Source organism: Meles meles, chromosome X (assembly GCF_922984935.1).
Source record: "Meles meles chromosome X, mMelMel3.1 paternal haplotype, whole genome shotgun sequence".
Lineage (NCBI taxonomy): Eukaryota > Metazoa > Chordata > Mammalia > Carnivora > Mustelidae > Meles > Meles meles.
In genome coordinates, this window is record NC_060087.1 from 43161248 (window position 1) to 43176503 (window position 15256).

General features: G+C 49.9%; 1 protein-coding gene across 4 annotated transcripts in view; it reads right to left on the reverse strand.

The window, feature by feature from the left end:
• Nucleotides 1-440: 440 nt before the first annotated feature.
• The window catches only part of OTUD5 (OTU deubiquitinase 5), a 29213-nt gene continuing 14397 nt past the window's right edge, over nt 441-15256 (reverse strand). For 2 of the 4 annotated variants that reach the window (XM_045995040.1, XM_045995038.1), the window contains exons 3-9: nt 8888-8952; nt 8645-8801; nt 8398-8546; nt 3690-3893; nt 2032-2233; nt 1827-1940; nt 441-1526 (exon numbers count right to left, since the gene is read on the reverse strand). In XM_045995040.1, the coding sequence (XP_045850996.1) occupies nt 1402-1526; nt 1827-1940; nt 2032-2233; nt 3690-3893; nt 8398-8546; nt 8645-8801; nt 8888-8952 (1016 nt within the window). In that variant the 3' untranslated portion in view covers nt 441-1401. The remainder of the gene's footprint in view (nt 1527-1826; nt 1941-2031; nt 2234-3689; nt 3894-8397; nt 8547-8644; nt 8802-8887; nt 8953-15256) is intronic. The other 2 variants (XM_045995041.1, XM_045995039.1) reach the window with 2 other exon arrangements.

A 15256-nucleotide genomic window follows, 5' to 3' on the forward strand; every position in this document is an offset into this window, starting at 1 on the left:
AGGGTTTAACCATCCCTTAGTTAAACCAGGGAGGCCCCTCCAGTTGATTCCACTGAACTTATGTTGATATGAAGCATCGTGTGCCTTTCCAAAGCATTTCCGCATCAAGGAGCACAAGGAAAGAGCAAACATACATAGGGAAGGAGGCAGGCAGAAAAGTTCCAAGTTCAGTTCCAGCCCTCAAGCTCCTAGTTCTCTGCTCCCACCACACCCCAGAACACAGGGTGGGCAGGCTACGTGTGCAAGTAAGATGGAGTTTTCTTGGTGGGAACAGGTCCAGAAGTTGGTTTAGTAAGAATGAATCAAATATGAACAAACTGGGCCCACAAACATACCCTACTGGAGAGCATACAGCCCTCAGAGGTCAAGCCAAGGCCTATGCCATCACCACCTCTGCCCAGAGGCCCACCCACCCCATGCCCCACACAGAACAGAGGCGCTCAGGGGAAACTGACATTTGGTTTTATTGTGCCAAGGACATTACAGATGGTGGATCTTATCAACACCTGTAGGGCACGGGTGCCCCATCTGCTGAGGCTGTTCCCACTCCCCACACTCAAATCCTGGGCGGCAGCAGCCTCGATCCTCAAAGGTGCCCCCACCCCAAGATTCCAGAGACCGGTGGCGGTGGCAGTGGTGTGGAAGCAGTAGGAATGCTGCGAGGCCAGAGTCTCATTGTCCAAAGCCCACGGGACACCTGCCCCTGCCCCCGCCCCAGTTTGTACTCTAGACCATGCCCACCTCCACAGAGCTGAAGGCTAGAGATGGCAACCACATCTTTGCGCCCCTCTATGCCCCGTGGCCTGCCTGCTCCCAAACCAGAGAGATGCCGCCTTCACAGAGCCAATGCTATTGTCTACATCATTTTGGATTGGTTTAGTTTATAAGATAAAAGTACACTTTAATAAAGAAAAAATTCAACATTGAAGGCTCAGACATTCTTGGGGTACTAGGAAGGGGAATTCCCACTTCTTCCTCCCACCTCCCCAGCATCATAGTGGAGGTGGGGTAACAAGTATTTCTGATCTTGGAAGGAATGGGGGGCAAGGATACTTTCCTCTGTCTGAATGTCTCTCCTCGGGGGCTGCCTGGCTGCCAGTTGGTTTGTCTGTGTGCCTCTCGCCTACCTTCGGCACCCTTGCCCAAGTCCCCTGTGGAATGCAGGGATGGTGCTGTGCAGGGGGCAACAGGGCACGTCAGCTGGCGAAGAGACAGGTGATGGTGGTGGTGGCAGCGATGAGAGGGGGCGCAGGGGTGGGCCAGCCAGAGGGAAGTGGGGAGGAGCAGAAGGAGGGGGGAAAGGGAAGAAGGCAAGAGGGAAGAAAGCCAAAGAAGGTGGGGCGGCACCGGAGGGCAGGAGTGGTAGGGGTTGGGAGATGGTCTCCAGTCTCTGGGTCTCCATCAACTCTTGTCTGGGGGTGGATCTCTGTGCACTTTGTTCTTCTTCATACTGTCTAGGTATTCCTGTTGGGATACTGCCAGCACCGATGCTAGGATCTCATCATCATCCCAGTCGTTCAGACCTGCTGGGCAAGATGAAGAGGAAAAGGATGATGGGGCACTCCCAGCGCACCTTCTCCTCACCCTTCGCTGATCCCGGCTCTGGAAAGATCCCATCCAGGCCCCTCTTTCTCTACAGAGAGGGCTCCTCTGGGCCTATGAAATCCCGTGCAAATCTCCTCTGGACACATCGCTTGGGTTTGAAAAACTCCCTTTTCCTGTGGAGAGGGCCAGAGGCTCTAGAAGCCCCCTCTCAGGACTTGCTGCTTCTTCCATCTCTCCCCAACTCCCAGCTGGCCCCTGGCCCCTAGAGAGAGGAGGCTTACCAAAGGCAGAGGGGGACATCTGCTGAATGAGGGCCCGGCACTCCAGAGCAGGGTAGAGGGACACGAGGGGGGAAGTAGCCCGGTCGGCCCCTGCTGAGAACTGGCTGCTTGTACCTGGGGCAGAGGAACAGTCAGAAGCAGGGTGCCCACAACCTAGGCAGCACCTCCTAATCCCAGCATGCTTCCCTGTCACCAAGTCACTGACCTGGTGCACAGGGTGAAGGAGGTTTGGCAAGAGCTAAGACAGTGCCTGGGGAAGGGGGCTTGATGCCCAGCTCAGCGTGCAGCTCAGGGTGCTCGGGCGAAGAGGCTGAACTCCGCTGTCGCGGGGACCGGCTGGTCCACTCCTCCAGGCCACTGGAGGCTGCTGCTGTGGCAGAACTGCATGTGGCGCTGGCTTTCCGGGGCTGCAGTGCAGAAGGAGGAGGAGGAGGTAAGGACCGACACCAGGCGTGAGCCTCCTCTGCCCCATCCCAAAGGGCTGGCTCACTCCTGGCATCCTGGCTGTGATACAGTTTCTACGTAGGCCACCATCATTCCTAGTCACACAGCAGACTGCAGGATGAAGGCCAGCTCCTTAACGCCCCCCTCACATCGTTACAGCCAATCTGGGAGGAAACCTGTACCTCCACCTTCAAAACACGTTCAGACTCTATGCCCTTTCCTCATTCCTCCCAAGCCAGCACCACCAGCTTCCACAACTGGGACTTCTCTAGTAGCTTCCACCTCACTGGTCCCCTGCTTCTCCCAACTCCCTAGACTCCATGCTGCACTCAGCAATCACAGGGATCCTGTCCCTCCTCTGCTCACCACCCTCCCAAAGGCTTCTGCCTCAGCCACAGTAAAAGACAAAGCTCTCAGCACAGCCCACAGGTCCCTTCTGGATCCAGCACCAACCCTCTCTGACTACTGCATTCTGCTCAGCCACACTGGCCTCCTGGCCACTCCCAGATCACACCAGGGATGCGCTCTCCCTCAGGGCTTTGCTCTGGATGGCCTTCCGCCTGGCCTGGCTAAGTGCCTCACCTCCTGCAAGCTTTTGCTCACATCTCACCTGCTCTGGGGCCTACCCCGACCATACTCTCTTACCCTGTGAACTCTCAGCTCCCTCTCAGCCCTACTCATTCCCTTCACTCTGCTCTACGTGTTACAACTGTCCCACCTCTCAACTCATCTACTCATTATGTTCACTGTTCCTTTTGTTCGACTCTGCAAAAATGTAAGCACCACAAGGACAGGAATCTGGGCTTGCCCAGCTCACCAAGGTACCCTCACACACTGAGAACAGTGCCTGGCACAGACCTGCAATTAATAGTTGTTGTAGAAATTACTCAACTCTTGCCAACATCTACAACCACTCTAAACTCCTCGTGATTCTTCAAATGCCTGGCCGCTCTGCCCCATCCCTGCCCTAAAAATCCCATCTTCCTGTGCGAAGACTGACCAGAGGCCCCATGTCCAGTGGTCTCCCAGCCTGGGTCATGGGCCTCACTGATATATCTGTCTGCCTCAGTAGACAGGGGATCACTGAGAGTGGAATAGGCCAGACCTAATCTTACATCCTCAGCACAGAGCCTGACATATAAGGACATTCAACAAAAGCTTATCTCTCTGTAACTACCCATCAATCCCACACGTCACCGCCAATGGCTGGCCTCCCTCACTCCTTAAGAGCTTGTCTGCAAAGGTGTTGAGAGTTCTAAGGCACAATGCCAAGACTAAGGCCAAGATGTGGTACAGAATGAGTTGAGAGCTTCCTTCTCTTCCAGATGTCAAAACTGCTTAATTTCTTCTGTCTGTACAGGAGCAGAACATGTGAAGTAAGGGGTTCCTGGCCAGGCCTCACCTGAGCCCAGGACTCACCTGGCTGGGGCCACGGACCTGGCGGGCCTGTTTCTCCTGATCCCGCAGCCACTGCAGGTAAGATTCTCGAGCCACCTGCTCCTCAATGGCCTCATTTGTAGCCTCCCAGTCTGTGGCCCGCTTCTTGTCTTCCAGCATTTGCTGTTCAATCCATGACTCCTCTGATGTTTTTATGGCATTCTTCATCAGGGACTGCTCTGCAAACTGCAAGGCAGGGAGGAACAGGGATGTGGGGTGACACTCTGAACTCTGGCCAGGAGCCAGAACCGGCTCAGGATTGTATGCCTATAGGCCCAGAAGAGAGGAGACAGGAAGGCAGGTACTCTTACAAGGACCCCCCAAGCAGGCCGCCTTTTCATCAAGAATTGGGCGAAGACTGGCTTCGGTAGTGGGACTTGTCATTCCAAACTCCTATACTCAGAAGCCCTGCTCCCAACCCCAAGACACCTTCAGTGAAGTACTATGTCTGGGGCAGCCAGGTGCTAGAATTTAAAGATGCCTAACCCAGCAATGACTCATTTTCATAATGCTGAGACTTTCCTCACCTATACCCAGATGGGACAAGGAGAAAAGATCACCTGAGAAGTTAGCTGAGTGTGCACAGGTTGAAGGGAATATTTGGACATTTCAGGGGACAAGGGGACGATATCATCATGGGAAAGGGTGTTATGAATTGTGGGACACTGTAGGAGAGTGCTTTTTGTCAGATGGAGAGACACAACAGCATTTAAAAAAATGAAGTAGGGGTGCCTGGATGACTCAGTGGGTTAAAGCCTCTGCCTTTGGCTCAGGTCACGATCCCAGGGTCCTGGGATCGAGCCCCGCATCGACTCTCTCCTCGGCAGGGAGCCTGCTTCTCTCCCTACCCTCTCTCTGCCTACTTGTGATCTCTGTATGTCAACTAAATAAGTAAATAAAAATCTTTTTTTTATATATATATTTTTAAGATTTATTTATTTGACAGGCAGAGATCACAAGTAGGCAGAGAGGCAGGCAGAGAGAGAGAGGAGGAAGCAGGCACCCTGCTAAGCAGAGAGCCCGATGTGGGGCTTGATCCCAGGACTCTGGGATCATGACCTGAGCCGAAGGCAGAGGCCTTAACCCACTGAGCCACCCAGGCGCCCCAATAAATAAAAATCTTTTAAAAAAATTTAAAAAATGAAGTGATAAAAAAATACCAGAGCTTATTCTAGGCATTAAGTATTGCTCAGTGAAACACTAATATTATTTTAGTGTAAATACATATACTACACCCAATGTGTACATTAAGTCATGATGGAAAATGTAATTTTTCACCTATGTAAAATAGTCCAGAAAGCATGTAAAACTCTATGTTAGAACAAGCCAATTTAGAAATGGGCAAAAAGTCTAAACACAGAGTTTCCTCAAAGAAGATATACAGATGGCAAATAAGCACATGAGAAGATGCTCAACACCACTTGTCATCAGAAAATTGCAAATTAAAAAAATTGCAAATTAAAACTGATGAGGTACTTTATCAGTTGGAGATATCAGTTAAGAACTGTAGCTTCACAGAGATATGGATGGTTACATAAGAAATATTTCTAGACAAATGTATACACGGGTTAGTATTCACAGATCTATCTCCTTACTCTGTCAGCTGAAAGGGCCTAGGAGCAAGGACACCCCAGTAGTAAGGAGCTCAGTCAGCACCCAGATCTTGGTTTCTAATAACATATTCCAATAAAAGGAACCAGAGGTCCTTGGAAAAATGGCTGGTTCTAGGACTGGGCCAAGAAATATACAAGATGAACTGGGAGCACCTCATAGTGCCAGAAAGTAAGAAAGTGCTGCAAAATGAAACACAATAAACAAACCAAAACCAAACCAAACCAAACAAGAAAAACCAACCCACCACTACAATGATGGGTATGTCAATGCGATTTAGGAACCAACTAAGAGCACTCCTGATAGCCAAAACTGGAACAATGTGAGCATCAAAATAAATATAGTACTGGATTATAACTCAAAATATAAAAGAAATACCCTTGAGTCCATAGTGATATAAATAAATGGGGGACAAGAGACAAATCTCCCTTGCAGATGAATTCTACATCATTTACATAGATACTCTACCCTCAAGAAGATGGAGCATAACCTCTGCTTTGAAAGTGTGGGCTGTGCATAATGACTTCTTCCAAACAGAACAGTATGGAAAAAGGAATGGGGGAGGAGGGTAATTTTACAGTGGAGAAAATCTGGCAAACACTACTTCTGCCAGGGGTCAAGGTCAACATCAACAGTCATAAATCGTGGTCCCCGTATATACCGTTGATATGATGTGAAGAGACTCATACTTTACCACTGTGATCTTCCTCCCTAAAACCCATAACCCCAGTCTAATCATGAGAAAAACATTGGACAAATTTCAAAAGAGAAACATCCTACAATATACCTGACCAGTACTCCTCAATACTCTCAATGTCATCAAAAACATCAAAGTGTGAGAAACCACCACAGACAAGGGAGCCTAAAGAGATAGGATGACTTCAGTTAACAATAATATATCATTATTGGTTCATATATTGTAACAAATGTATCACAGTCATCCAATGTTAATAAAAATGAAACTGTGCAAGGGGGAGGAGGACACATGGGAACTCTACCTTCTCAATTTTTTTTGTAAATTTAAAACCGTTCTAAATAATTAAGTCTACAAACAAACAAATCCTTAAGGCATTCACAGGTTTTTTTTATTAAAAAAAAAAAGAAAAGAAAAATGAGTAGGGCTGGGGTGCCTGGGTGGCTCAGTCAGTTAAGCAATCTTTCAGCTCAGGCCATGATCCCGGGGTCCTGGGATCAAGCCCCACACTGGGCTCCCTGCTCAGTGGGGGGCCTGCTTTGCCCTCGCCCTCTGCCCCTCCCCCTGCTTGTGCTTGCTCTCTGTCAAATGAATAAATATGATCTTGAAAAAAAAAAAGAAAGAAACAAGTGGGGTACCTGGGTGGCACAGTCGGTTAAGCTTCCGACTCTTGATTTCGGCTCAGGTCATGATCTCAGAATTGAGAGATCAAACCCCAGGTTGGGCTGTGCGTGGAGTCTGCTTGAGATTCTTGCTCCCACTCCCTCTCCCTCCACCCCTCCAATAGTGCTCTCTCTCAAATACATAAATTTTTAAAAAAAATCTTACATCTTAAAAAAATTCTTGGGTGCCTGGGTGGCTCAGTTAGTTAAGCAACTGCCTTCGGCTTGGGTCATGATCCTGGAGTCCCAGGATGGAGGCCCACATCAGACTCCCTGCTCAGCAGGGAGTCTGCTTCTCCCTCTGACCCTCTCCCCTCTCATGGTATCTCTCACTCTATCTCTCAAATAAATAAAATCTTTAAAAAATAAAAAATAGAACTTTAAAAAAATCTTAAAACCTCAAAAAAGAGAATCGAGTGATCAGACCACAAAAAAGTCATGGGTGAATATTAAATCTAAATATGTGTTGTTAATGTGAAAGAAGCCACTCTGAAAAAAACCCACATACTGTTATGATTCCAATTCCATGACATTCTAGAAAAGGCAAAACTAGAATCTGTAAACAGATCAAAGATAAAAACAAGGAAATTCAGAGAAACTGTCAGAACGAAGAGGAGCCACGAGACATGACAACTAAATGTAGTAAGGTGTCCTGGATGGGATTCTGGAACAGATAAGATCATTAGGGAATGACTGAGGTCATTTAAATAAAGTATGGTCTTCAGTTAATATAGCAATATTGGTTTATTAATTGTGACAAATGTTCTATGCTGATGTTCCTAACAATGGGGAATACGGAAATAATCTAAACTCAATAATGTAAATCTAAAACTGTTACAAATTAATACAAGTTTACGTAAAAAACAAAATTAAGGGGCACCTGGGTGGCTCAGTGGGTTAAGCCTCTGCCTCTGGCTCAGGTCATGATCTCAGGGTCCTGAGATCGAGCCCCGTATCGGGCTCTCTGCCCAGCAGGGAGCCTGCTTCCCCCCTACACACGCCGCCTGCTGCTCTGCCTACTTGTGATCTCTCTGGCAAATAAATAAACAAAATCTTTAAAAAAAAACAAAATTAAAAAAAAAAACTATGTTGGAGGGTGTGTTGGTGTTAGGGAGTGCATTTCCTAAAATGAGGCAGGGGCACTTTGTTTGTAGGAAGTGAAACCTGAACAGAAGACAGCAAAATCCCCAGAAGATGACTGTTTATGAGAGAGAATGAGAATCTGTCGACATGTACGGGAAAAGGTACTGCCATCTTGTGAGCACCTACTAGGCATCAGGCCCAGTGTCAGGCACGTTCTGTATAGGCCAAGCGGCCAGCCCACGTTACTTGCATAATCTGCCCGAGGTCCCACAGCCAGTAAGTAGTTGGGCCAGGCCTGCCCTTCAAGTCTCTATGACCACTGCTGTCTAGAACTGCTGCGTTTCAGATGCTCTATGCAGGTGCCGAGATACCCAGACCAAGCCCAGGTTCACAGTGCCCAGATGTGCCTCCATATCCCAAAATGCCAACCCTCAACAGGCATGAAAGATGGGTAAGCCAGCTCAGACACACAAATGGAGAGTACCAAACTAGTCCTGAGAGATCACTCTGGGTTACTTCCTAGTTTTACAGAGGTGAGAGCTCAGGGGGCATTTTTGTAGGCTAGGGCAGAACTGAGGCCTCAAAAGAGGTTTCTGGCCTCTCCATCTAGCAGCCACCCTGGGCACAGGGACCCACTTACCCCGGGTTTGAATGATGGCAGGCCTAGCCCCACACCAATGGTGGCCTTGTTGGGATTCACCACTGAATTGTAGTGGATATTCCGATGGTAGCTGACGCGGATGGGTTCATCCTCATTTTGATGGATCCCATGGAATGTGTTGATGGGTTCTGCAGGGAAAGAGAAGGAAGGAGCATCCACAGTGGGCTGGGCTGGGTGGGCTCGGACCAGTAGCAGTTAGCCGCTCACCTACCCACCACGTAAGTACCTGTGCTGTACTGGTACACCTCCACGGGCCGGTTGTACATCTCTGCCATGGCCTGCATCTCAATGTGGTTGCCATGGCAGTTGTTTTTCCGCTTCCTGTTGATGTAGGTGGTGAAGTCCTCTGTGACATAGTTGGAGAAGTAGTCAGCATTCTTCATCTGCAGAATAGATCAGAGGGTCAGGTCTGTGCGGGGAGGGGATGCCCCCACTCTGCCCCCACCCCGAGGCCTCCGCGAGGTCTCACCAGATAGTCCATGCAATGCTTTCGCACAACCTCATGCATGTCTTGGTCTCCATACACCTGGTCAGCTGTGGGGACAGAAGAAAGGAGAGGCGGGGGTCAAGAGCTGTCACCAGGCAAGAGTTTGAAGTCCTGGAATATCCGTGGGGGTGGAGAGCTGGGGGCCAGAAAACTCCTTTTCCTATTCTGTGGCCTGGAGTGTGCTTGGCTTTGTGGGCTGGAATGGGATCATGGAAAAAAGAGGCAAGCAGGGAGAGTACGGGCGAGAGGAACGCAACCACAGGCCTCTCAGGCAGACAAGTTTGTCCAGGGCTTGCCTGGCCACTCAGACAAGTCAACAAACATTTTAAGTCCCCAAAGTGGCCTCGAGCACCAGCAATTCCACACTCCCCCTTCACTCTTCATGTGAGGAAGCTAAGGCTGAGAGACAGTCTGTGGCTTCACCAAGGTCACCCAGCAAGTCAGTCTGACAGATTCAACTCTAGAACACAATTTTCCTGACTCTCGGGAGCCAGCATGGCCTTCACAGGTTAAAAAGAAAGAAAGAAAGACAGAAAAAACCATAAATACTGGGCTCTAAGCCCAGTTCTGCCAGGTACTAGTGAGCTAAATGACCAGAGGTAAGCAACCCAAGTGTCCTGAGCCTCAGAGGCTTCATGTGCAAAACAGGAACAAGCAGGTAACTAACTCCCTGGCAGGCCTCTTGTAGGATCAACGAAACCATGGGTCTAAGGTGACCAGCACTAGGCTTGGGACAGACTCAGTAAATCAGAGTCCCCTACCAAGAGTGGGGTCTCAAATGCGGGGTACTGTGAAGGGGACAGAGGTGCGTAAAATCCGGCCCCGTCTGCAAAAAGCACCTAATCTAGGAAGAGACACAAATATGAACATAATTTAAGCTTAAATCAGGAAAGGCAGCCTGCCTGTGGCCCAAGTGGTCTAGGTGTCACAGAGTCTCGGTCAAAATAAGAACCAGGCTCCCGGGACGCCTGGGTGGCTCAGTTGGTTAAGCAACTGCCTTCGACTCAGGTCATGATCTTGGGAGTCCCGGGATCGAATCCCACACTGGGCTCCCTGCTCGGTGGGGAGTCTGTTTCTCCCGCTGACCTTTCTCCACTTATGCTCTAATAAATAAATAAATAAATAAAATGTTAAAAAAAAAAATAACAGGCTCCCCCCTGCCTTACTTGAGGATCTTCACACATGCCATTTCCTCTTTTCTTCAGGGCATTCTTTCCATCCTCCTTGGCTGCCTACTTGTCAAACACCCATGTATTCTTTATACAGTTCCCCAGCCCTCCCACTCTCCAGAGCACTTCTATTATCAATTTTATCAAAGGTGTGTACAAACTTCCCCTGCCTGACCACTCTGACTCCCACTGAGGGCCAAGACCAAGTCACACCCAAGTCCCCCCAGCTCAGGGCCTGATACAGTACAGGAAATCGGGACCAGCTTGCTGAGTGGATGGACAGGCTAAGGGAGCCAGAGTCTTCCCCTGGGAAATTAAAGTGGGCTTGAAGATAAGGCATGCCTGATGTCCATTCTAAGATGAAGAGGGAATTTCTCTTTGTCTCCCCGAATGACTGTTGCTCTGATGGGATCTCTCTGGGGTACCAGGCAGAGGCAGGTCCAGCAGAACACTGCAAAGGTCTTCCATGACAGCCAGTCTACCTCTGAAGAATCGCCAGAAGAATACCTTCACTGCCCTCCCCTTCCCTCCCTGGAGAATTCTGTGAGATAAGGAGAGAAGGGCAGCTCTGAGATAGAAAATGGGCCCCATGCCTGTCTCACCTCCTCTTGGAGGTGCAGAGACCTAAGGGGGAAGGGAGCTGTGAAGGCGGGAAGGGGTAGCCCCTTCACCGATGTAAACAAGGATGTGGGTTCTGTGGCCACAACCCCCCCCCCACAGCAGCACTTCCAGCAAGTCACGTGCCCTACACAGAGGCTAGGGGCCCCCTGCTGCCACCTTTCTTAGAAGCCAGGAACACAGAGCCCACTGTGGCTGCAAAGAGCTATTTATGTAGAACAAGCTTGGGGCGCTGAGGATGCAGTGTGGCCAGCAGCTGCAGTAAACAGGAACTGAAATGGCGGCAAAGGGGTTAAATAGGGGCTGGCCTGCCAAGCTGGAGGAGATGGCTGAGATGTTCCTCCGGAAGGACCAACAGGCACTTCCTGGGAGATGGATGGATCTACCTGAGCTGGATGCCAGATGCGAGAAAATGGAGGAAAGCGGAGACTGGAACAGGGAAGCGAGCTGAGGGAAGCTCGTAAAGACCCCCTCATTCCCCTGCCATTGGCCCTTGCCTAGCAGAAAGGTTCTGCTGCCTCCTAACTGTGTGGCACTGGACAAGGCCTTCAAGCTCTCTGGGCCGCAGTGACTTCATCCGTGAAGTGGGGAGAGTAACTAGACTTTCTTTCACAGGGGGCTGTTAAGATGAGGGGTAGGGTTTACTAAATGCCTACGATGCACTAGGTGTTTAAGAAATGAACCTGGGGGGCACCTGGGTGGCTCAGTGGGTTAAAGCCTCTGCCTTCAGCTCAGGTCATGATCCTGGCGTCCTGGGATCGAGTCCCATATCGGGCTCCTTGCTCCGCGGGGAGCCTGCTTCTCCCTCTGCCTCTGCCTCTCTCTCTGTCTCTCTCTCTCTGACAAATAAATAAAAAAAAAAAAAAAAAAAAAAAGAAATGAACCTGGGGGGCACCTGGGTGGCTCAGTGGGTTAAAGCCTCTGCCTTCAGCTCAGGTCATGATCCCAGGGTCCTGGGATCGAGCCCCGCATCGGGCTCTCTGCTCAGTGGGGAGCCTGCTTCCTCTCTCTCTCTCTCTCTCTCTACCTACCTCTCTGCCTACTTGTGATCTCTGTCTGTCAAATAAATAAAATTAAAAAAAGAAAAAGAAATGAACCTAGGGGCTCCTGTTTGTCATGAGTGGACAATGACTCTCTCAGATAGCTAATCATCCCCAAGTCACTCAGGATGTCACCGGAACCACTTAAGCTTTTCCTCGTTTCTGTCACACTTCCTCAGCCAGAGGAAAGCCCTGAACAAGGAGTCTAGGCTGTCCCTCCTCACCCAGGCAGGGCTGGCTGTCTACCTTTACTGAATCCAAAGGTTCACAGGCCTACCTTCTGTGTCCATAGTGCAAATCTTTAGAAACCAAATTAACATCAAATCAATAATATAGGTTTCACAAAACAGGGTCCTTAAATGACTTTCTCTGCATACCTACCTACCTCTCAAGTACCCCCTTCTCTCCTAGAGCCTAAGATGCACTGGCAGGTAGTACTGTACATATATTTAAATCACAGCCTTTGTTGAGGGGTGGGCAGCATGACCCACCTCACTGATTATAGATATAAGCTAGTTTGGGGATCATCAATGTGGAAGAAAATGTGTCTATGTGAACAACAAGGGAACCGAGCAATAATACCTCCCAGTGGGGGAGAGAGGATCTTTTCAATGATATTAAGGTGGGATAACAACCCAGGGCAGGGCTTAAACACAGGAAGTCCTCCTCATTGAGGCAGCTTATCTGACTCTGCTAGCCCCACCTCTGTCCTCCAGAAAGCCCTCCTCCTCCTAGAAGGTTGGCATACGGGATTAGGGGCTGGGCTGGGCTGGACTTCCCTGTGGGGGCCAAAGTGGGGGAAAGGGCCCAATGGACCTGCAGAGGTAGGGGAATTCAGAGAACTTGTTTTGATAGAAACTGAAACTCCTCTTCTTGCTGACGCTGCACTTGTGGGCAATCTGCACCTGCTCTCCCCTCCCAGAGTCCAGCTGAAGGGGTCCCCCACTACCTGACCTCTGTCCCCAACCCAAAGAGGGCTCAGAAATCCTCAGAACAATACCCCAAATGATTTCACCAAGGCCTTTTCACATTCCAACTTATTTCATCTTCACCCCACAAAGCCCTACTTTACACAGGAGGGATAACTGAGGTACAGAAATGTGGTAGAGCTGGCCCAAGGTCACACATCGGGAAGGGTGAAGGCCAGGCTCTCAAGGACTACCTTGTAACTTTAAACACTGATGCTCCAGATGATGTTACCACTACCCCCAATCCAGCTATTGCCCGCCTAGAGCAAGGCCTGATTCTGTCTGCCTCAGTTTCTCTACCAGCATAAGCAGGAATCAGCTGGAACCCTGGAAAGGCCTAGGAGTGGGCAGAAATTACAGAGAGGTCAGCATAAACCTTACCTTCCCCCACACCTTATGTCTGTCCTTTCTCTGAACACGCTGAGACACGAGCAGAGAAATGCACATGTGCGTGCACGCGCACACACACACACACACACACACACACACAAAACCAGCAGATCCTGCCAAAGATGTTCCCTAAGGGGAACGTCTGGGTGGCTTAGTCCGTTAAGCGGCTGCCTTTGCTCCAGGTCATGATCCCAGGGTCCTGGGACTGAGTTCCACATGGTGCTCCTTGCTCAGCAGGAAGCTTGCTTCTCCCTTTGCCTGCCACACCCCCTGCTTGTGTGTGCGCAGGTGCGCTCTTTAACAAATGAATAAATAAAAATCTTTAAAAATGGAAAAACTGTCCTGTTGAGGGATGCCCAGGTGACTCAGTCTGTTAAGTATCTACCTTTGGTTCAGGTCATGATCCCAGGGTCCTGGGATCAAGTCCCACATGGGGTTCCTTGCTCAGTGGGGAGCCAGCTTCTCCCTCTGCCTGCCACTCCCCCACCTCGTGCACACACACACGCTCTCTTTCTGACAAATAACATCTTTTTTTTTTCTTTTTAAAGAAAGGCAGACTGCCATGTGCGCGCCTCATTTGGATGGGTCTGGAGTCTTGGAAGCTTGACTACCCTACGTTCTCCTACAAATGGACCTTGAGAGCTTGTTTGGAGGTTCTAGCAGGGGAGCGCAGCTACTCGTATACCCCTGACCAAGGAACGGTCCTCTCCTCTATCGGGGAAGGTCATCCTCTTCAACCGAGTGTGCAGCTTCGGGATGGACGCTCGTGGAGCGGGTGAGGGAGGAAAGGGACACCCGCGTAGCCAGCCATATCAGCCGAATCAACCCTGGTGATCAGTGGGGTGACAGATGTCACAGCCAGATTGCCCTCACATCCAATAAATAACATCTTTAAAAAAAAAAAAAGATGTGGGCGCCTGTGTGGCTCAGTGGGTTAAAGCCTCTGCCTTTGGCTTGGGTCATGATCCCAGGGTCCTGGGATCGAGCCCTGCATCCGGCTCTCTGTTCCACAGGGAACCTGCTTCCTCCTCTCTCTCTGCCTACTTATGATCTCTGTCTGTCAAATAAATAAATGAAATCTTTAAAAAAATATGTTCCCTGAGGCCAAATACCCATCCCACCCTCACAACTACAGAGACCTACTGCATTCGACAAGTAGCTGCCCTTACTATTAACCAAGACTAAAGGCTGGATGAGAGGCAAAGCTGTATAAACCAAGGACCCTCACCTCCTTCCTACCCTTTGCCAGGGGTTAACGGGAGGGAAGAATAGTCAAAAGCTCTAACAGACTTGCCTCAACCTCCTTCCCCTACTGCCTGGGGGAAAGTCCCTCAAACCTCTGTAATCCTTCCTCCTCAGGCGCCCTAAAATAGTCACTATTTGCCAAAGAGTTATGTGGAGAAGCAAGACAGGAAAGCCTGGGCTACCTGGAGCTTAATTAAGTACAGGGCCCTACCATTTGCTTTAGAGGCACCTGGGAACGGCCTCCCTAGAAGGTCGCTGCCTGCCTGCCTGCCTGCGAGAAGAGCCACAGCAAGTTCTGCTGAGGACAGAAAAGGAAGCCTGGCGTCTGCAGGGAATCTAAAAACAAACCACACAAATGTGTGTACACACAGCAGCAGGGAGAGACAGGAACCTGATCTGTTCCCAACTTGCCTCCCGGCCCAGTGGGAATCCTGGTCCCACTGAGGAGATGAACCAGGGAAAAGGCCTCCCCTGCCTGTCAAGCAGCTGCGGTATGCACCTGGCCCCTGGCCCCAGATGGCACACCTTCAGTGGGGGAGACACCCTCACTGTGGGGGAGACACCCTTACTGTGGGGAGACACCCTCACTGTGGGGAGACAGAACTCTGTCCTCTTGAAAGCCCGGTCTCTGAGATGCCCACTCTTCTACTCAAGGACTTCCACAGCAAAGATGGGGAAACTGAGGAAGCAAGGCAGAAAAGAGCCCAACGGAAACTGGTGTACATGGGAGTCCATGGGAATCTTCTCCTTCTGGCCTAGTTCAACCTCAGACACCTATGCTCTGATACTGCCCATGTGATCTAGACAATAGGGTCCTGGCTTTCTTGTAAGGCCTCAGTTTTCCCACTTATAAAGCATTCAAAATTAATCAAAGATCCATCCCTCCCAACAGTGATGGTCCAGGCTAATGTTTCTGAGCCA